Source organism: Leptopilina boulardi, unplaced genomic scaffold (genome assembly GCF_019393585.1).
Source record: "Leptopilina boulardi isolate dan_hultmark-lab unplaced genomic scaffold, ZJU_Lbou_2.1 LbouV2_341, whole genome shotgun sequence".
Lineage (NCBI taxonomy): Eukaryota > Metazoa > Arthropoda > Insecta > Hymenoptera > Figitidae > Leptopilina > Leptopilina boulardi.
The window spans coordinates 4,908,649-4,931,796 of record NW_026137909.1 but is presented as its reverse complement, the minus strand read 5'-3'; the positions used below and the strand labels follow the sequence as shown (position 1 = coordinate 4,931,796).

General features: G+C 26.6%; 2 protein-coding genes across 2 annotated transcripts; one reads left to right on the top strand and one right to left on the bottom strand.

Moving 5' to 3' along the window:
• The first annotated feature begins 1,766 nt into the window (after positions 1-1,766).
• Positions 1,767-10,286, top strand: LOC127285783 (uncharacterized protein CG13380). Its single transcript, XM_051311963.1, has 3 exons — positions 1,767-1,934; positions 8,822-8,954; positions 9,990-10,286. The coding sequence occupies exons 2-3, from the start codon at positions 8,835-8,837 to the stop codon at positions 10,071-10,073; spliced, it is 204 nt and encodes a 67-aa protein (XP_051167920.1). The 5' UTR covers positions 1,767-1,934; positions 8,822-8,834; the 3' UTR covers positions 10,074-10,286.
• A 1,014-nt stretch (positions 10,287-11,300) lies between these two features.
• Positions 11,301-18,193, bottom strand: LOC127285717 (odorant receptor 46a-like; the record flags this gene model as incomplete). Its single annotated transcript, XM_051311855.1, has 5 exons — positions 11,301-11,456; positions 13,115-13,270; positions 13,328-13,532; positions 14,301-14,684; positions 17,829-18,193. Coding segments are annotated over 5 exons (1,158 nt in total), but the record flags the coding sequence as incomplete, so codon positions are not given.
• Between the last annotated feature and the right edge of the window lie 4,955 nt (positions 18,194-23,148).

The following is a 23,148-nucleotide window of genomic DNA, read 5'->3' as shown; positions in this document are numbered from 1 at the left end:
CTCGTCTAATGATATTGTTTGTTGTCTCTCTAGCGATCGACGTCAATAAGGCCTGAGCAGAATAGAAACATAATCGCAATCGTAAACGGAAGAATGTGTTAGAGAAGGATAGTCATATATTGTTGTTCTTCTCTTACTAATTCTTCCGTTTGCGATTACGATTCCCATTACGTTTCTATTGTGCTTAGGCCTTTAGCCTCTGACGTCACAAGGTTTAACCTATTTGTGTTTAGGCCGTTTCCATTGTTCCTACTCGCCAAATCTCCACTCGCCGTTTGTCATAATTCTCGTCAACTACCGCACCCTGCTCTAGTGAAAATTTCGTGACCTTATGGTTAGAGAAGGATATGCATATATTATTGTCCTTTTCTAACTCATTCTTCCCTTTTGCGATTGCGTTCCTTTTTAAAACTGGTTCTACATTTTTTCCTCTTCTAATTCACGTATTTTTATGGCAACACGTATGTAAAACAAGGTCAGAAAAGGGAAGGTTCTAATATGATAAAGTCAGTAGCAGCAAATAAGAGGAATAGATTTCAGCCAATCAGTCGATTTGCAGGGAATTTCTTAGGGGCTATTCACAAAAACGTAACGCTTCCAGGGAGGAGGGAGGGTCAAGCTATTTGTTACGGTCAACCAAAAAAAAATGTCGCTAATATATGTAACTGTGCGTAACATAGGGAAAAAGAGGAGTGAAATTTCCAAAAAAAGCGTTACATATTTTGTGAACAGTCGCAGTCCCTTAATCGCCTGATTGGCTGAAATATATTCTTCGAATCTGCAAATTTTCTCCCTGTGACTGTACCCTAAAGGTGCTTTTAAACCTCTGGAGGCGGTTCCAAAATAGGTGCAACAGCCAAGTACAAGTGCAAGTCCGAATGCAAATCCCATCCCATGAGTGCAAAATAGATAGATAGATTACCTATCTCTTTCGCACTCGTGAAATTGCCACTTGGACTTGCACTTGGCTTTTGCATCTATTCTGGAACCGCCTTGGTATTGGAAACCGCAGAGCTGCGATATGCCATCTGGTGTCGACCCACTTGCGGTAGCCATTTTTTATTTTGTCTCTGTCTAATATATGTATAAAGAAAGAGACAAAACAGCAAGATGGTTGCCGCAAGTGGGTTCAGGGTTGAGTAGTTACACAAGATTTCGGATCCCAATATTGATCAAGCCAAGAAGACTAGAACAAGGAGAGCAAAGTACAGTGGTGGGGATGGAAGAGATAGTGTGCCTAACAGTAGGCTGTCCAACGAAATTTTGATACATGACCGTGAGACAAATTTCAGTATCTGCGCATATTAACACATGCATATTTTTATATCGTTGATTTGTTTTCCTGGGTTTGTTTAAAATATAAATATGTTTTCACTGCAGAAAAGGGAATAAATGTTTTATTTCGAATATAATAAGATTGTACTATTTGAGCTTAGTTCACTCTCCTTGTTCTAGTCTTCTTGGATCAAGCGATCGGTAGGATTGAATTTTCAACAGTCGTGTCATTTAATTTGATTGGCTGTACTAAAGATTCGATTATTTCCACAGTTCTAATATTGAGAAAACAGAAAAATGAAATTTATTGTACAGACAATCAAATTCAGTGATACAACCGTGAAAATTCAATCCAGCCGATTGCTTGATCAAAATACTGGAGGTATAAAAGCACCTTTAAGATTGAATTGTGCGTTAGCCATTTCGTCTTCGTGTGATTTTACCTTAATTTAACATTTCGGATGTTCTAATCAAAATTACCCCTTCTACTAAAGTGTGTTCTTTGTTTATCTCCTTAACACATTCCCAACAGTGGAAGCGTACATAATATATAATTTAATGTTCAGTTAAGTGTTTTTAATGTTAATTAAACGTTAATTAAACGTTAATTAAACGATATTTAAGGATAACTTTATCTCTTCGTTCAAAACGTGAGAAAGGTGATTTTTAATTTTTATTTTTTTTCATTATATTCTCTTTTTTGACTAACCAAAAGTGTCTTTATAGTAGTATGTCCAAATAATACGAAATAATAATAATAATAATATCATCAAAGGTAAAATGTTTACAAATCACTTTTGTTTTCAAATAAAATGAAAATTAAATTACCTATATAAATACAGTGATTTCTAGTTAGATATTTAACGACAATTTTTTGTGTTTTATTTTCTGAAAACTGATAATTTGTTTACTACTTTTTACGTGTTTTACCTCTTTCCCATTATTTAAATCCTCTAATAAAGATTTCCATATAATAAAATTTCTAAATATTATTAATGTGATTCCTCGCTAATATTTTAGATATTTTTTTTTTCTAAACAGAGACGTAAGGAAGAATCCAACACTGAATTATTAAGTGAAAAGTAATTCGAACTTTATATTTTTATATTTTAAAATAAGAGGTTAAAATTTTTAATTCGAAAAGTTTTTTTTTCATTTAAAGTATGTTTAGTCAAATTTACATTTTTAAATATTTGAAAATAATGATTATTTGCAATATGAGTAAAAAAAAAATTAAAAGTTTCGGAAAGTAAAAAAAAAAGTAATATTTATAAAAATTTAAGTTTTTGTTGGGTGCAGTTCCGAATAGCACATACCTCTGATTTCGATAAAACTTGGTATCCCTACGTAATTTGGTGCGCTGATTACGAAAATCATAGTGAAAATTGGCGGAAATTTAATTATCATGGTAAAAACCATAAAAAACACCATAAAATCATGGTTTTTTTCGATTATCTCGTAAAAAACAAAAAACTTCGAAAAAAGTTTTAGACGAAAGTTGTAGATCTCTAAAAAACACACATTTCATGTTTTATGCATTTTTTACCAAAAGTCATTATTTTTCGAGAAAAACGCAAAATAGTAAACACGGCCTTCGGCCGCGTAAGGTACTGCTCGCTTCTCTTTTTAAGAAATCTTGGCGAGAGGGGGTGGATGTGTCCGAAAGTAATTTGCAGAAATTATCATATTCACCATTACTCAGGATCCAACGAATTCCGCAAAATACTTTCGGCCATATCCACCCCCTCTCGCCAAGGTTTTTTTAAAAAGAAAAGCGAGCAGTACCTTACGCGGCCGAAGGCCGTGTTTACTATTTTGCGTTTACCGCTGCTGTAGACTCCACCCCACAATTTCTGCAAATTACTTTCGGACACATCCACCCCCTCTCGCCAAGATTTCTTAAAAAGAGAAGCGAGCAGTACCTTACGCGGCCGAAGGCCGTGTTTACTATTTTGCGTTTTTCTCGAAAAATAATGACTTTTGGTAAAAAATGCATAAAACATGAAATGTGTGTTTTTTAGAGATCTACAACTTTCGTCTAAAACTTTTTTCGAAGTTTTTTGTTTTTTACGAGATAATCGAAAAAAACCATGATTTTATGGTGTTTTTTATGGTTTTTACCATGATAATTAAATTTCCGCCAATTTTCACTATGATTTTGGTAATCAGCGCACCAAATTACGTAGGGATACCAAGTTTTATCGAAATCAGAGGTATGTGCTATTCGGAACTATATCCTTTTTGTTTTTATCTTAATCGTTCACTATTTTCTGAAAGAAAATTTCAAATTTCAATATTCAAAAACAACTTTTCAATGCTTTAATATATTATTAAAAATTAAATTTTCTCCTTTGTGTTGTTTTAAATTTAAAAATTAAATTTTTCTTTTTTTTTTAAATACGAAAATTTAAAGTTAGATTCCGATTAATAGCCGATTTTTTTCGTAAGGTAGAAAAATAATTTTTTTTTTTTGACTAAATTTAAGTGAGTTTATTTTTCTTTTATACTTATAAATAAAAGGAAAAAATAACGGTAAATTTTTTATGAGACTTATTACCGATATTTTGAAATTAAATTTTTAAATTATATCAAATTTAAATTTTTCTAATATTTTTTTTGGAATTTCGAAAAAATTTAAATTTAATATAATTTAAGGTATTTGGTATAAAAATATTTACCGGAAATTATGGAACAAAATACGCGATTTTTTCAGTTTTTTTTAATCACCAAAAATTCTAAATTGTTAATATTGTTTCATAATTGCCGGTAATAATTCCATAATTTTCGGGTATACTGAGAAAAAAAAAATTTATTTGATTTAAAAATACTCAATTACTTGACTATTATCAAATAAATATTTACTTGAATCAAATAATTTTTATTTGAATTAAATAAATTTTATTTTTGAACCAATAAATTCTGTATTTGAAACAAATACCATTTAATTGTTTCAAGTATAATAATTACTTATTTGACAATAGTCAAGTAATCGAGTATTTAAATCAAATAAATTTTTTTTTTTCAGTGTAATTATAGAAAAAAAAAATTGTTAATTTAATTGTTGAATCAAGTATAACATACTTTTCTTTTAGTTATGAAGAAAACTTTTTATTTAGAGTAAAATAATAAAAGAAAAAAAAATTTTTAACAACTTTTATTAAATTCGGAGAAATTCATGGATTTTTGCAATTTTTTTTTTTTGAAATAAACTTTTCATTTTTTTGAAATTTGACAATTTTTTTTTCTCGTTACCAGTGGCAATGAAAATAAAAACATTTGAGTTACTTTGTAGACAAAATATTAAACTATTATTTAAAACAAGAACCAAGTTGAAACAATTGTAAAAAAAATTTTATAATAAATTTTTTGTTAAACACATGTCATTAATTGTGTTTATTAATTTAAATTATTAATTTTCTGTAAATTAATAAATTATTAATTTACTGTAAATTAATAATTTTATTGATAAATTTAAAATTGTTAGATTAGTTTAAAAAATCTATTCAATAATCTTCTAATTAATCCCAATAAATATTTTATTCGAACTTGAAAAAAATTAAAGTAAAAAAATAAAAATTCAATTTTTAAACCTACAATTTTTTTAAAGAAAAAATTTATTATATTAATATTTATTTATTTATATTTTACTAATTTTAGTTATTTATTTATTATTTTTGTTTTTAAAAAAAAATCAATTAAGACATTTTGTTTTTTTAAATTAAAAAACATGTCTTTTTGAACAATCCTGTTTTACATGGAATGTATACTGCACTAGTGGCGTCATCTGCGACTCCGTTCTCTTTTTAAAAAAAAGGCGGTGCAACCATGCACTTATAGAAGCTTGCGTGGGAGTTCCCCGCCATATGTCTCTGTTATCTTACATTGCATTGCCACTCTAATCTGTATAATGAGTAATTTTTTCTGTTTAAATGAAAAAATTTTTGAAAGATTTTTTATTATATTATAAATATTTATAATTATTATAAATATAATTATTATTATAATAATATAATTATTTATAAATATAAAAAAAATAATATAATAACAAATAATAATAATACTAATATAAAAATATAAATAATAAGGGATTTTATAAATACAAATTTTATGTATATTTTTATTTAGGATATTTATAATTTTTTAATTGTTTTAACCCTTAACTGGCACCATGGGTCCAATAGACCCGAGCCTTTTTTTTTATCAATTCTGTAATTGTTTTTTCGAATAAAATCGCACGAATTACGATTAAAATTCATGACGATTTTTGTTTCAAAACGCCACACGAATTTAGAAACAAAATAACAATTTAAAACGAATTCAGAATGAATATTCCAAACGATTTTTGTACGAATCATTTTCACCTAGGAACATCCGATTTGAATAAAACAAACTCATACCATACCCCCTAGTTAAACTTTCTTTTTTAATTTTTTTTTTGTTTTAACCCTTAACTTGCACCATGGGTCCAGTAGACCCGAGTATTTTTTCTCGCTCAAATTAATTGAATTTGAATATTTTTTATATTTTAATACACTAGTTTGACATATATTAGTAATTTTCTAAGTTTTTTGATACAACTAATTCGATACAAAAAAATAAATTAGCTTCAAACATTAATAATTATAAGTTTTTAATTTTAACATAAAAAGTCACATTTCATTCTGCAAAATAAATACCTTTTTTGCAAGTTCTGCTGTTGTAATTTTTTCCTTAAAGAATGATAGTATAATCTTAAATTTTTAAGTGATAATATTAAAATTTAAATAACTCATGAATTTTTAAGTAAAAATAACGCACAATTTTTTGGTTTTTATTTTTCACAATTTTTTTTTAAATTAACTTAAAATAAATTAATCCCTGTAAAACTAATGAAATTTAAAAAAAACACATCATAAGCAACCTCAGATTAAATTTTTGTGCAAAAATATTCAATACCGGCTGTACAATACACTTTTGAATAGGATCAGCCCGTACGAATAGCGAATCTATCTGGACCAAAATCACAGCTCAAAATGTATTGAATTGATTTTTATGAAACTTGGTATCTAGGTGTTTTCGGGGTCGCTGATTACGAATTTGATGTCAGTTTTTAAAAATTCAAAATGGCGGATCCAATATGGCGGACGACTTTCTTAAAAATCGATCCAATCTGCTTGAAAATCGTTACTCGGGAGTTTTCGGGGTCGCTGATTACGAATATGATGTCAATTTTTAAAAATACAAAATGGCGGATCCAATATGGCGGACTATTTTTAAAAAATTCGTTCGATTTTCATAAAACTTGTTATCTAGGAGTTTTTGGGGTCGCTGATTACGAATTTTATGTTGGTTTTTAAAAATTTTAAATGGCGGATCTAATTTAGCAAACAAATTTTATTTAAATTGATAAATTTTTATTAGGCTTGGTATTTTAAAGGTTTTTAGGATTTTTTATTAAGAATTTGAAGTCATTTTTCAAAAATTAAAATTAGTGTTTACGCATTATATATTATTTTTATGAATTTATTTACAATAAATTATTCAAAGCATCTTCCAGTTAATGTAAACAATGAAATCATTCTTTAAATTTTAGAATATAATAATTAATTATAAATAGAATTGATTTATTAGTGCTTTTAAAAATTGACATCAGATTCGTAATCAGCGACCCCAAAAACCCCTAGATAACGAGTTTTATGAAAATCGAACGAATTTTTTAAAAAGTTGTCCGCCATTCTGAATTTTTAAAAATTGACTTCAGATTCATAATAAGCGACTAAAAATACCCATAAGTACTAAGTATCAGAAAATTTTAGTCAGTAGATATGCTAGAACGATATTTAATATTTAAGCCATATTTGTCACCCGAAAGTTCAAAATGAAAATTTAAAAAAAGGAAGTAAAAGGAAGTTACATATAAAGCATAATCTAACACAATAATAAGTACTCTATACGTCAAAAAAAGTTTTACAACGGGCCAGCACAGGCCAGAAAAGTTCTGGTCCTTCGAAGTGAATAAAATATTTGTTAACTGTAATTTTTCACGAAAACTAAAATGCCGTGAATGGCAATGTTTAAATTGCTTTGAAATAAAAAATATAATTTTTTCCCGGAAACTAACATTCATACGTTAATGTAGAACAACTAAACATACTATTCCTATAGTATTTATATTTTTTGAAGACACAAAAATTTTGAATTTTGTCCAGCTAGATTCGCAATTCGTACCACTGTGAGCCGGGGTAAATCCGAACGCTAATTATTTCAGCTTAATTAAAATTTTAAAAAATAAGTTAGACATGAGAATTTTTACCTCAGATGTGAATACTAGAACAGAAACTATTTTTGATTTTTGCCTTCTGTAAAATTTTATTAATAATATCAGACCGTTCGTATTTACCCCGGAAAATTGGAAAACCGGGGTAAATCCGAACGGTATTTTCAATAATTTTTTCTTATTTGATTACACTATTATTTTAACATTATAAAAGTACATAGAAAAAAGTTTTTCTTTCTATATGTATCCTCGTTAGTAATTAATAAGCAGAAACTTAATCTCTGTTCTCTCGAAGGAGTGTTCCACTTTTTTTTGCCAAATGGTTTGTTGAAAAAAAGTTTTTCAGGATCTTAATAAAATTTGGTATTCTAGAGTTTTTGGGGTCGCTGATTACCAATTTCAAGTCAGTTTTTCAAAATTCAAAATGGCGGACGAGAATTAAAAAATTCATTGGATTCGCTCGAAAATTGTTACTCGGGGGGTTTCAGGATCGCTGATTACGAATTTGGAGTTGGTAAATTTGATCATTTTTAAAAATAAGTTTTAGGAAAGTCCGTCATTTTGAATTTAAAAAATTTCACTTTTATTTTTGTATTTACATTCAATCACTCCAAAATACTTTCTGTAGCAAGTTTTGCAAAAATCCGTTATGATTTGATAAAGTTATTGAAGGTTTTAATTGTGTAATGCATTTTAATTTTTAACCTGTTTGATTTTTGTATTTATATATGATGCATTATTACATAATAGGTTTATTATCGTATTTTTTTTTGAGTTTTTATATAAGTTTAACAATTGCAATACTTTAAATTTATTTTCCCTAAGATTTTTCTGAAATACAGTCGCGTTCGTATTTACCCCGGTATTTTAGGAAAGTTGCAAAGTATCGAGGTAAATACGAACGCTAAGTTTTCTGCGATTGTAATTTATCAAAAATTTTTGCTACCCCATAAAATTGTTCTATGGAAGTAAAGTAACAACTTCATGCACCAGAATACCGGAAGTATTGTCTTTTAAAAGAAAAAACTTATATTATTGTTGAAACTTATTAAAAGCGTTCGGATTTACCCCGGCTGACCCTACGTCGGGTCCAGCAGACCCGTTGTGCCATTTACGTTCGAATTGTGCCAGTTAAGGGTTTCCATTCTTTTGTACTAAAAATGATTAAAAAAATAAATAAAAAGTGTAAGAAATTATTTGACATTAATTTAGAGGATTTCCGGTATAAAAACAATTTCATATGTATATGTACAATATGAGAAATTGTTTACTGAATATTTTTTTTCACAGATTTCGTTTAAAAATGGAGAATCAAAGGCAAAAAGATTGCGTGTGCGATAGGCCACGTGGATGCGTTTTTTGTCGCAATTGCGGACATTTGGAAGTTGGACGCCTCAAACTTCATTGTCCTTGTCATCCTCATGTTAGTATAACAAAAATCAGTTAGTTTAATTTATTATAAAGAAATATATGAAACATTTCATGTGTATCATCACAACGTTAAAAAATTTATTTATTTTTATATTAAAATAATTTTGTATGATAAAAATAATTAAAGTATACATTATTTAACCGTTACTTATTACTATGGGGTCCAATGGACCCAGTGTAGTAATAAAGTACCAGATTCCAAAGATTAGTGATATAAGTGAGGGTTAAATATTAATAAATGCCAGGCCTCGGATTATATAACTTTTTCTAACTTTTTTTTCGGAAATACATTATTTTTCAATTAAAAATTTTATGAAATTCAATAATCTGTATATAAACAAAAATAAAATATTTCATCGATATTAAGAACAAAAATAAAAACTAAAATTCTAATCCTAATACTTATAAAAAGAAAAAAAAATATTTTTCAATAAACTAATATTTAAAACTAAATTACAATAAAATTTAGTAATTATTTCTAAAAAAGGCAACTGTAACTCTCTCAAAATTTAATGATTTTAAATGATTCTTATAATATTCTTCAAAAATTCAATTATTTGAAATTATTTTTCAATTAAAAATTTTGAAATTAAATTTTTGGTCTGTAATTTCTAATAAATTTTTCATCGTCAAAAATTTCAATTAAAAATCACTTGAAGGTGAATTAATTTCAAAAATCTGAATTGTAACTCTTTGAAAATTCAATTACTTTTAAAAAATTTTATCTTAAATTATTTGATAAATGATTTTTAATTTTGTAAAATTTAATTATTGTCTTGAAATTTAATAAAATCTTTTGAAATTGAATTATTTCTAAAAATTTCAACTATAACCCTTCCAAAGTTCTATTGTTTTTAATTAATTTTAATATTTCTTTTAAACTTTAATTATTTAAAAAAAGTTTCAGATAAAAACTCTAAAATTGAATTATTGTTGATCCGAGGCCTATAATATGCAATTTAAAATTAAAACAAAATATTTATATAATTTATTTAAATAAATTTAATTTTTCTTTTCTCTATTTCAGACAATATTTCTTTACGATGTGTCGAGATGCTCAAAATGTATGAGCCCAGATTTCATGTTGCGTGAAATGAGAAAGTTTCATTAAAACTTGTAAAAAAAAACAAAGTTGCAAAAATCACAAGAGTTTATTTTTTGTTCAATATTTAAATAATATTTAATTTCTTAAAGAATATAGTAAAGTTAAGTTTATTTCGTTGAATAAGATTTACGATATATTTTTCTTTTTAATTAATTCCATTTGCATACACAAATGTACCATTGGATTTAATAATTATAAAAAAGAGTATCAAAAAGTGAATGCCTTAAATTGAAATTGCCTTGTTTTTTTTTCAAAATCCCGATTAAAAGTAAAAAATTTCAACAAATTTTACACAATTAAATATTACTGGATTATTGTGAAAAATTAGTTTAAACATTTTTTTTCTCAATAATAATTTTATTATCGAATTTAAAAAAAAAATTTACAGCAAAAATTACGAGCGTAATTCCTCTCAAAGAAAAGGTCCGAAATTCGTACAGAAAATTGAACCTGAATTTCAAAAAAAAATTTACCGTAGATATTACTGGCAGAATTTTATTCGAAATTCCGTGTGGAATAATTTTTTTTTTTATGAATTCTGTATTTGTTTTTCCGAATAAAATCGCACGAATTACGATTAAATTAGAGACGATTTCTGTTTCAAAACGCCACACGAATTTAGAAACGAATTAACAATTTAAAACGAATTCAGAACGAATTCCAAACGATTTTCGTACGATTCATTTTCACATGGGAACATTCGATCTGAATAAAAGAAACTCATACCATACCTCCTAATTAAACATTCTTTATTAATTTTTTTTTTTGTTTTAACCCTTAACTGGCACCATGGGTCCAGTAGACCCGAGAATTTTTTCTCGATCAAATTAACTGAATTTGAATATTTTTTATATTTTAATATATTAGTTTGACATATTAGTAATTTTCTAAGTTTTTTGATACAACTAATTCGATACAAAAAAATAAATTAGCTTCAAACATTAATAAGTATAAATTTTTAATTTTAACCTAAATAGTCACACTTTATTCAGTAAAATAAATACCTTTTTTGCAAGTTCTGCTGTTGTGGTAATTTTTTCCTTAGAGAATAATAGTATAATCTTAAATTTTTAAGTGATAATATTAAAATTTAAATAACTCATGAATTTTTATTGTAAAAACACGCAATTTTTTGGTTTTTATTTTTTACAATTTTTTTAACTAACTTAAAATAAATTAATCCCTGTAAAACTAATGAAATTAAAAAAAACACATCATAAGCTACCTCAGATTAAATTTTTGTGCAAAAATATTCATTACCGGCTGTACAGTACACGTTTTAATACGTCGGGTCCAGCAGACCCACTGTGCCATTTACGTTTGAATTGTGCCAGTTAAGGGTTAAGTACTTGCTAGTAGATTATATGCCGAGTATGCTGATTTTATAATCTGCAAATGCGAAAAAATTATTAACATTTAAAAATTTTTTTTCAAAATATTCAATATATTAGAAATAATCGTAAAAATTATCTTCAAATACCCTCTAAAACACGGAATCTTCCATTCACATTTTGCGAATATTCCATTAAAATATTCGACCTTCGGAATATTCGATTGGAATATTGAATGGAATGTTTCATTGAAATATTAAGGCCAGGTCCAAGTGAGACGTCGCCATCTACAATGAAACTAAAATTTTGGAAAATTTTCAACAGCCTTTTCTTGAAAACAAGATAGTAAAATGCTTTTTCCTTTATGGAAAATTGATTATTGGCAAGATATACACCAGCTAAAACTTTTTTTGAGTTAAAATAATAAAAAAAATTTCATGTCAATAAATTAAATATGAGCACTTTTTTCACAAAAACTGTAACAGTACTTTCTCAGAAATTACAATCAAAAATGCAATTTCCATTTGGAAAATTAATAAACGCTAAAAAATACACGACCTAAGATTTACCAATCACGAAAATAACAAAAAAAAGTATTTTAACATAACATATTTCACTCATTATGACAGCCGTTTGGCAGGTTATATATGTCACCAGACGTTTCGCAGTTTTGCCGAAAGGAGGAGATTGGCGCTGTTGCTAACCACCTGAAATACATAATCTACCAAAGGGCTGTCACAATCAGTAAAGCAGTATCAATATGTTAAATATTTAATAAAATTTTTTTTTCTTATTTTCGTGATTGGTAAATCTTAGGTCGTGTATTTTTTAGCGTTTATTAATTTTCCAAATGGAAATTGCATTTTTGATTGTAATTTCTGAGAAAGTACTGTTATAGTTTTTGTGAAAAAAGTGCTCATATTTAATTTATTGACATGAAATTTTTTTTATTATTTTAACTCAAAAAAAGTTTTAGCTGGTGTATATCTTGCCAATAATCAATTATCCATAAAGGAAAAAGCATTTTACCTTCTTGTTTTCAAGAAAAGGCTGTTGAAAATTTTCCAAAATTTTAGTATCAATGTAGATGGCGCTGCCTCACTTGCACCTGACCTTAAAGGAATATTCTATCAGAATATTGAGGGAATATTTAATTGAAGCATTGTACGAATATTTTTTTCGGAATACGCATTTAAAAATTTATCAAAAGTTAATCAATTATTTGTAAATTTTAATTTAAAAAACATTTTTGTATTGTTTCAAAATTTGTTTTTCAGAATTAATTTATATAAATACATAACTGAACGTATTTTATTTCAATGAAGACAAAATTAAAAAATTTAATAAGTAGAAGGTAGAAACATAATAAAATCAGTAATAATAGTTTGATTTTTCATTATTAAAAAATATTCGTACAATGTTTCCAATAAATATTCCTTTAATATTCTGATGGAATATTCCTCTAACATTCCAATGGAATGTTCCTCCAACATTCCAACGGATTATTCCGCCAAAATTCCAACGGAATATTCCCCAAATATTCCAATGGAACATTCCATCAATATTCCTATGGAATATTCCCTCAATATTCGAGTGGAATATTCTGAAGGTCGGACATTTTAATATTCCTGGAATATTGATGGAATATTCCCGGAACGTGAGTGGAATATTCCATGTTATTGGAGAAAAACAAATATAAAAATTGAAAATACAAACTTTGACAAATGTTTTTATAGACATAACAATAGCAGATGAACCAGACAATTGTATAGGTTTTGTAGCTCGTATCATCATTAAAATAAGATCTTTTTTTGTTCGGTTTGTTAATGCAATCCAATTTGTTAAATAAACTGCATCTGCAACGGCTGTACTCTATTTTTTAAAATTTAATTTTTTCCCCAAGTTCTAATTTTTTTTTAAAAAACACACCTTTTCACTTATTCTCTGTCCATAAAAACAATAGAGGAAAATTTGCATTATCACACTGCTTACTGATGTCACCATTATCCAATAGGTTGGATTTTGTGAATTTAATCTTGATAATTGATAAATAGTCGCACAAAGACTAATCATTGATGTAAAAAATTGTACAAATATCACTAAACCAAATATTTCATTTAATTTTTGTCCCAATCTGTTAAAAATAAAAAATTTTTTTAGTCAATGAGCTATAAACATTTTTCGGAACGCATAAATAATCTCTAAAACAAATTTGTTAGAAGTTATATTTGATAGAATTTTAATCAGCAGAATAATAATTTGCCAGAAAGTCAATTTGATTGAATTTTAATTGGTCAGAAAATCAATTTGATCGAATTTTGATTTGATAGAAATTCAATTTGGTCTAATTTTAATTAGTGAGAAATTAAATTTCACCGAATTTAAATTTTCCCAAAATGTTGTTTTATAGAATATTAATAGTACAGAAAAACAATTTGACAGAAATCTGCTTTACCAGAATGTATATTTGTTCGAATATTAATTTCCCAGAAAGTTAACTTGGCAGAATTCCAATTTAATCGAATTTTAATTTGCCAGAAACTCAATGTCACCGAAAATCAATTTGACCGAAATATTTCGGCGCAAATTTTAAAATTAACCAATCACAATTTTCTTGATAATTTCCTATTGGTCAATTATAAAATTCACGCCGAAATATTTCGGTGAAATTAAGTTTCTGACAAATTAATGTTTGTACAAATATACTTCCTGGTAAGGTAAATTTCTGTCAAATTAAAATTCGATTAAATTGACTTTCTGGCAAATTAATATTCTGCTGATTAAAATTCTATGAAATATAACTTCTAACAAATTTGTTTTAGAGCTTATTCATGCGTCTCCATTTTTCAACAAAAATACGTTATAATTTTGTAAAAAAAAAAAAAAGGAGAATAAGCCTTACGAATACATGTGAATATGATGTTTTACACATTTTGATATAAGTCTTGATTCTCGTTTACTAATTATCCATTCAGCCTCAATTATATTATTTAACTTTGGTAAATTACTGAGTAAATGTAATCGATTAATAATTATTTCCAATTGTGCGCATATTTGTAGCATAAATGTCAAAGTTAAACCCTCAACTGAGGCAGAAGTATTGGCTGCCATAAATAATCCTAATATTTGATGTAAATATGTCATACAAAAAATCCATTTTGAATTAAGATTAAATGGATACCATGCTTGTAAAGGAAGTACAATATTATTTTTCTTTATTAATGGACCAATTATTATTGATATTGCAGTTATGTTCACCAAAAATAAGAAAATTATTGTATTCGATCTAAAATATATAATGAAAAATTTTTATATTCACTCGAAATAGAATAGAAAAATTTCTATTTTAAATAAAAACTTAAAATAGGTATTTAAAATTAAAAGGAAAAATTTCCTATTTTTCCTTTAAAAAATACGACACAAATTTTTTTAATCCTTTCACAAGCAGGAAAAACTTGATATTTAAGAAAAGAAAGATGAAGTTTTAAATCAATAAAACTAAAATTAATTAAATTAAATACACTACCTGAAGAAAGGGATCGAAGATATACAAAATTTGATAGATAATGTTTTGAAATTTTCAAGTGAAAATACACAAATAGGGTCAATTTTCAATAATAATTAATGATATTTAAGTTCACGGTGCACCAGAAGATGGATTAAATAAAAATGAATTGGCACTTAAAAATTCTTTTTGATTATGATTCTTAGATGAATAACAAACATTACTTAATAGTTTTTAAAATCAGTTTACGTTCCCGATTTTAATAAAATTGAGTTTTTAAATAAAAACAGTGTTTTATGGGGAATCAGAATTTATTTAATCTAATAAATACTGTAATAAATGATAAAATAATTATTTTCAATTTTACATATAAATAATTATATTGCTGTAGTGTTTGTGTCCGATTTTAAAAAATTAAATTATAATGTTAAAAGAACGATTTTAAGAGTGACAAAATTTATTTAAGAGAGTCGAATGGTCTCTGAAATTTTTTGGCAAGAAGAGACCTTTAATTATCGCTCTATAAAAACGGCACTAAACGTGAAAATGATAAACATTGATTTTAAAATACTTTCTTCTCAAAAGACGGACACTTTTTACAAAAGCAGCTAGAGATCCTTATCTTATATAAATTTCCTAAATCCTAAAGATTATACGAATCCATAAAAAAACACGATTGCAAAACGAAAAGTAATATAATGAGGGGTTCATTATCTCCTGCCGCCGTCAGATGGCAGCAGCATGCAGGGCGCACAAAGTCGCAGCTGTTATTAGATTACTTTTCTACTTTTTGTTTTGCAACCATGCTTTTCTATGGATTCGTACAGTCTTTTGGATTTAGGAAATTTATAAGATGAGGATTTTGGCTGATTTTGTTAAAAGTGTTCGTGTTTCGAGAAAAAAGTATTTTAAAATCAATACTATTTCACGTTCAGAGCGATAATTAAAGCTCTCTTCTTGTGCCAAAGAATTTCAGATACCGTTCGACACTCTTAATGCATAAATATAAAAACGAAACAAAAAAATAACTTCATTGTTAATAAATTTATATGAACCCAAATCTAAAACATCTATTATCTATACGCATATAAGTATACATTAAATAAATTCTGGTTCCTCATAAAATACTATTTTTAAATATTTAAAACTCAATTTGTTTTAAATTGGGCACATAAGCTGATTTTAAAACCTATTGAGAAAAGTTTTTTATTCATCTTAGAACCATAATCAAAAAGAATTTTTAAGTGACAATTCATTTTTATTTAAACCTCCTTCTGGCGCACCGTGCCCGTTTCTCTTACAATTAACGGAGATGTCGAACCTATCGGAAAAGTTGGGAACTAGTTACCCACACTGACACAATATGTCTACATACAGTTACTAACACATAGAACTTTTGCAAAATGGCTGCCGTGACATAACCTGCATAAACTGATTGTTTTTGTGTCGGTTTTTTCTGGTTTTTGTAAATAATTTAAAGAAAAGTAAGGAAATATAATTAGTGGTACCATTAAAGGTTGCAAAACAAATTGTGCTAAAGGCAATACAAATATAAATCTATTTACAAAACTATTTTCAATGAAATCCAAATAATAATGATGAGTTTCATTTTAAATATCAATCTTATTAAAGTATATTTTTATCACAACCATAATTAAGGCCAGGTCTAAGTGAGGCAGCGCCATCAACATTGAAACTAAAATTTTGAAAAATTTTCAACAGCCTTTTCTTGAAAAGAAGAAGGTAAAATGCTTTTTCCTTTATGGATAATTGATTATTGGCAAGATATACACCAGCTAAAACTTTTTTTGAGTTAAAATATAATAAAAAAAATTTCATGTCAATAAATTAAATATGAGCACTTTTTTCACAAAAACTGTAACAGTACTTTCTCAGAAATTACAATCAAAAATGCAATTTCCATTTGGAAAATTAATAAACGCTAAAAAATACACGACCTAAGATTTACCAATCACGAAAATAACAAAAAAAAGTATTTTAACATAACATATTTTACTCATTATGACAGCCGTTTGGCAGGTTATATACGTCACCAGACGTTTCGCAGTTTTGCCGAAAGGAGGAGATTGGCGCTGTTGCTAACCACCTGAAATACATAATCTACCAAAGGGCTGTCACAATCAGTAAAGCAGTATCAATATGTTAAATATTTAATAAAATTTTTTTTGTTATTTTCGTGATTGGTAAATCTTAGGTCGTGTATTTTTTAGCGTTTATTAATTTTCCAAATGGAAATTGCATTTTTCATTGTAATTTCTGAGAAAGTACTGTTACAGTTTTTGTGAAAAAAGTGCTCATATTTAATTTATTGACATGAAATTTTTTTTATTATTTTAACTCAAGAAAAGTTTTAGCTGGTGTATATCTTGCCAATAATTAATTATCCATAAAGGAAAAAGCATTTTACCTTCTTGTTTTCAAGAAAAGGCTGTTGAAAATTTTCCAAAATTTTGGTTTCAATGTAGATGGCGCTGCCTCACTTGGACCTGGCCTTAAAATAAAATATAAACAGTTTAATAATTTATATTCACTTGCAGTTACTAATTTTACTTCGTTACTGTGTTTTTACACAATATAACCCACACAGCACATAAAATTTCCTGAATTTGTCCTGAATATTTTATTGAAAGATTCGATTAATAAAAAGAAAGTTTTAATCCAGGTAAAACTGTCGTAAACATAACCTATAATTCGTTTGCTTCTTAGAACACTTTCTTCAGAATGCGTCACAAATTTCAAGTTTATTTGTAATATATTTTTATTTTTTTTTAGTAGATGCTTATTCATTTTGTTAAACAATTTTTAAAATATTTTCTTTTTTTATGGAAATAATAATTGTATTTAAAATTTTTTTTTTTTTACATAGAATGTAATTTTAATTTTTCTTTTTTAAATTTTGTGTACCTGCATATCTGAGAACATTTTAGTAATATCTCAGATTCATAAAGATCTTCGGGCTTACAGAATTTATTCAAAAGTTTTCCTTTTGATTCCACGATAGTTTTTCGTTTTATCATAATAGAAATTTGCTTAATAAAAGTAGCGACAATGCAAAGAAAATAAAATAAATTTTCCGTTATTGTCTCAATTGGTTGAGATACTTTAACGAAATGCATAAAGAGACTTATTATAAATGTCAAATATATTGTAATCATAAACACAGAAAAGATATGATACAACCAAGTTTGCCATTGTAATTTCCAACTTAATGGCTTCCACATTCCAAATAATGTAAGCAAAGTAAATGATATTTGCCCCGTGTAGATATTAAATTTATTTTTAATGTTACAATTTTCCATTTTGTATTTTTGTTATAAAAAATATAGCACTATAAAATTATAATTTAAAAATCAAAATTCTCAATTTTTTTATTCAATAAATATTTTTTCAATTTGTATTCCTCCTTTTTAAAAATCAAATATTAATTTAATTTTTAATGTCAATTTTATTTTCTTGTGTCTAAAATTTTAATCATTAATAATAATTTGTTAAATAGAATTTTAAAATTCTTTTTTAAAAAATTTTTTTATTTAAATTTATGGTTAGAAAAAATGTAATATTTTTATTTGTTTAAATAATAAGGCTCAAATTTTTTTTTAAATTTGAAATGAAAAAAATACTTTAGAATTGTATCATCTTCACTTTGTGAAAAATTTCTTGAGACTAAATTAACTTTTTTCTCTTATTGTATATGCGTATTTTTATTCCATCTTTTAATTCAAATTCCATGTCAATATTTCGATTATTTTCTATTAAAGAAAGGGTGAAATGCAAGTTATGGTATTCTCTAGCGCTAATCAAAAATACATGTAAAAAAAAATGCTGAGAAAAATTCTTTTGCTGTAAAATTGCCCTATAATTACGTTTCGATCTGTGCATAATAAAAAATATCGTGTCTTTGAAATATTTTTGCATTGAAAAAATTCTTCTATAAAATTGTCCTTCGATCTGTGAATAATAAAAAAAAGAGATATCTTGAAATATTGTAGAAATCTTTTTTTAATCTTGTAAAATGTCACCAGTTTTTGTGTCTCTAATAAACAAATTTTGATATTCATTAACCCTTAACTAGCACAATTCGAACGTAAATGGCACAGTGGGTCTGCTGGACCCGACGTATTCAAATTTTCCCGTTGAACGAATTTTCATTTAATATAATTTCTATTTAACAGAATTTATATTCTGCAAAATTTTCATAATACAAAATTTTTAATTAAAATAATTAATTAAAATTTTCATTTTAAAGAATTTTATTAGAAATAATTATTTTTTAGACGAATTTTCATTTTTTGAATTAGCATATTTGACAGAATTTTATTTTATACGAATTTTATACTTAACAAAATTTTCACCTACCAAAATGTTTGTTTGGAAGAATATTTTTATTTTACAGTCGTTTTTTGTACATGACTTTTTATATTTAATCGAATTTTAATTTAACAGAATTCTGATTCAATTGAATTTCATATGTGATTCGAATTTTTAAATAACAGAAATTCCATTTCAATGAATTTTAATTCGTCCGAATTTTTAAGACACTGAATTTTCATTTGTCCGAAATTACAAATGACCGAACAAACAATTAACAGAAAGATTTCGGTCAAATTTTTATTATTGACCAATCACGATTTTTTTTTTGTTGATAATTTTTAATTAGCCAATTTTTAAAAATTGCGCCGCAATCATTCTGTTGATTGTTTTTTCGGACAAATGCAAATTCGGCGTCTTAAAAATTCTATCAATTAAAAATTCGTCCAAATAACATTTTTTTTATATTTTAATATATTAGTTTGACATATTCTTAGTAATTTTCTAAGTTTTTTGATACAACTAATTTGATACAAAAGAATAAATTAGCATCGAAAATTAATAATTATAAATTTTTAATTTTAACCTAAAAAATCACATTTTATTCAGCAAAATAATAACCTTTTTTGCAAGTCCTGCTCTTATGGTAATTTTTTCTTTAAAGAATTATTATTCTTTAAGGAAAAAATAACCTTAAATTTTTAAGTCAGAATATTAAAAATTTAAATAACTCATGAATTTTCAAGTAAAAACAAGCAAATTTTTTGGTTTTTATTTTTCACATTTTTTTTAACTATAACTTAAAATAAATAAATCCCTGTAAAACTAATGAAATTTTAAAAAAAACACATCATAAGCTACCTCAGATTAAATTTTTGTGCAAAAATATTCAATACCGGCTGTACAGTACACGTTTTAATACGTTGGGTCCAGCAGACCCACTGTGCCATTTACGTTCCAACGTATAATTAAGTCAGATAAGGGTTACTTGAATTCACATTACAAAAAAATGTTGTTTTACAAAACTTTTATTTAATTCAATTTTTATTTAAAAATAATTCCAATTTAACCAAATTTGCATTTAACAGAATTCTTATTTTACAGAATTTTGACTAAAACGAATTTTTAAATGCAAGAATTCTTATTTCACCGAAACTTCATTTGACAGAATTTTTATTTGTACAAATTATCCATTGATAATAATAATAAAAATAATAATAATAATAATAATAGTTATAATAACACAGGCCCACAAAAAAAACTTTTTTTTGTCCGGCGAACTAGACTGGTCATTTCTCACGTATTTTGGGTCGCTGAATCCGAATTCGGGGTCAGAATTCATAAGTTGGTTCGTTTTTTCTTTCTAACCTCAAAAAACTTACTTTTTCGGTACATTTTGCGAGAAAATGAAAAATCGTGAACTAGTTTTGAAATTACGACCATGGATTACAATTTAGAAGATAAATTTACTTACCACTTAAATACATTCTTCAAATTAAAAATGGCGGATCCAATATGGCGGACCAAAAATAGCGGATATTTAACAAATAGTTCACGGTGCGCCAGAAGGAGGTTTAAATAAAAATGAATTGGCAACTTAAAAATTCTTTTTGATTATAGTTCTAAGATGAATAAAAAAGCTTTTCTCAATAGGTTTTAAAATCAGCTTACGTGCCCAATTTAAAACAAATTGTGTTTTAAATATTTAAAAATAGTATTTTATGAGGAACCAGAATTTATTTAATGTATACTTATATGCCTACAGAAAATAGATGTTTTAGATTTGGGTTCATATAAATTTATTAACAATGAAGTTATTTTCTTGTTTCGTTTTTATATTTATGCATTAAGAGTGTCGAACGGTATCTGAAATTCTTTGGCAAGAAGAGAGCTTTAATTATCGCTCTGAACGTGAAATAGTATTGATTTTAAAATACTTTTTTCTCGAAACACGAACACTTTTAACAAAATCAGCCAAAATCCTCATCTTATAAATTTCCTAAATCCAAAAGACTGTACAAATCCATAGAAAAACATGGTTGCAAAACAAAAAGTAGAAAAGTAATCTAATAACAGCTGCGACTTTGTGCGTCCTGCATGCTGCTGCCATCTGACGGCGGCAGGAGGTAATGAACCCCTCATTATATTACTTTTTGTTTTGCAATCGTGTTTTTGTATGGATTCGTATAATCTTTCGGATTTAGGAAATTTATATAAGATAAGGATCTCTAGCTGCTTTTGTAAAAAGTGTCCGTCTTTCGAGAAGAAAGTATTTTAAAATCAATGTTTATCATTTTCACGTTTAGTGCCGTTTTTATAGAGCGATAATTAAAGGTCTCTTCTTGCCAAAAAATTTCAGAGATCATTCGACTCTCTTAAATAAATTTTGTCACTCTTAAAATCGTTCTTTTAACATTATAATTTAATTTTTTAAAATCGGACACAAACACTACAGCAATATAATTATTTATATGTAAAATTGAAAATAAGTAATTATTTTATCATTTATTACAGTATTTATTAGATTAAATAAATTCTGATTCCCCATAAAACACTGTTTTTATATAAAAACTCAATTTTATTTAAATCGGGAACGTAAACTGATTTTAAAAACTATTGAGAAATGTTTGTTATTCATCTAAGAATCGTAATCAAAAAGAATTTTTAAGTGCCAATTCATTTTTATTTAATCCACCTTCTGGCGCACCGTGAGTTCCGATTCGCTTGTAATTAGGTACTTGGGGGTTTTTTGGGTCGCTGATTACGACTCTGGCGTCAGTTTAAAAAAATTAAAAATGGCGGATCCAATATGGTTGATGAGAAAAGTAAATTTAGTAGATGGGGGTTTTTCTGATCGTTGATTGTAAATAAAAATTCAGATTTTTGTAATTTAAAATAGGGAGTCTTACATAGTGAATGGAATTTTTTTTAAATTGTTATGATCCGCTGCAAAATTGACACACAAAAGGTTTTGAAGTCAAGGATTACTAATCTTATAGTATAGTCACACAGACAATCTGCCTTGTAATATATGACTCGAAAAAATGCGAGAAAAAATAACTAATCTTATATATTTCATATTTAAAAAATATATATGATCTTTCTTTCTGTAAGCAGTGTACCGTCACCATATTGGATCCGCCATTTTTAATTTTTTTAAACTGACGCCAAAGTCGTAATCAGCGACCCAAAAAACCCTCAAGTACCAAATTTCGAGCGAATCGGAACTATTTGTAGAATATCCGCCATATTGGATCCGCCATTTTTAATTTGAAGAATGTATTTAAGTGGTAAGTAAATTTAACTTCTAAATTGTAATCTATGGTCGTTATTTCAAAACTAGCTCCCCAATTTTTCATTTTCTCGCAAAATGTACCGAAAAAGTAAGTTTTTTGAGGTTAGAAAGAAAAAACGAACCAACTTATGAATTCTGACCCCGGATTCGAATTCAGCGACCCAAAATACGTGAGAAATGACTAGTCTAGTTCGCCGGACAAAAAAAAATTTTTTTTTTGTGGGGCTGTGTAATTATATATGTGAATAAATTATCAAATTGTTTATAAAAGAAGTTTTAAATGTTTTTACTGGAGCAAAAAGAATTTTTTTAAATTAAGAAATAAAAGTTTTCATTGATTTGAATTTTTTTTTTCATCAGTTTTTTATGAAAATAAAAGATTTTTTTACACACACATTTTTTTGAATATACTTTTATATTTGTATTACAATCATTTTCAAATTTTCAACACACATGTTTTCTGTTATTTAAATTATAATATAGTTTTGCGATAAGACACAAAAAGCACATATTAATATTGAATATGTCATAAAATAATTATAATAATTTAAATATTGACATAAAATTAATGTATATAACTAATAATCATTATTCTTTGAGCAGTGTTTCAAATATTGTGAA

What these genes read in the sequence shown, in the direction of transcription:
- LOC127285783 (XM_051311963.1), top strand. Translation starts at nt 8,835, where the DNA reads ATGGAGAATCAAAGGCAAAAAGATTGCGTGTGCGATAGGCCACGTGGA. An exon ending in ATTGTCCTTGTCATCCTCAT is followed by an intron (nt 8,955 to 9,989) that starts GTTAGTATAACA and finishes TCTCTATTTCAG; the next exon opens with ACAATATTTCTTTACGATGT.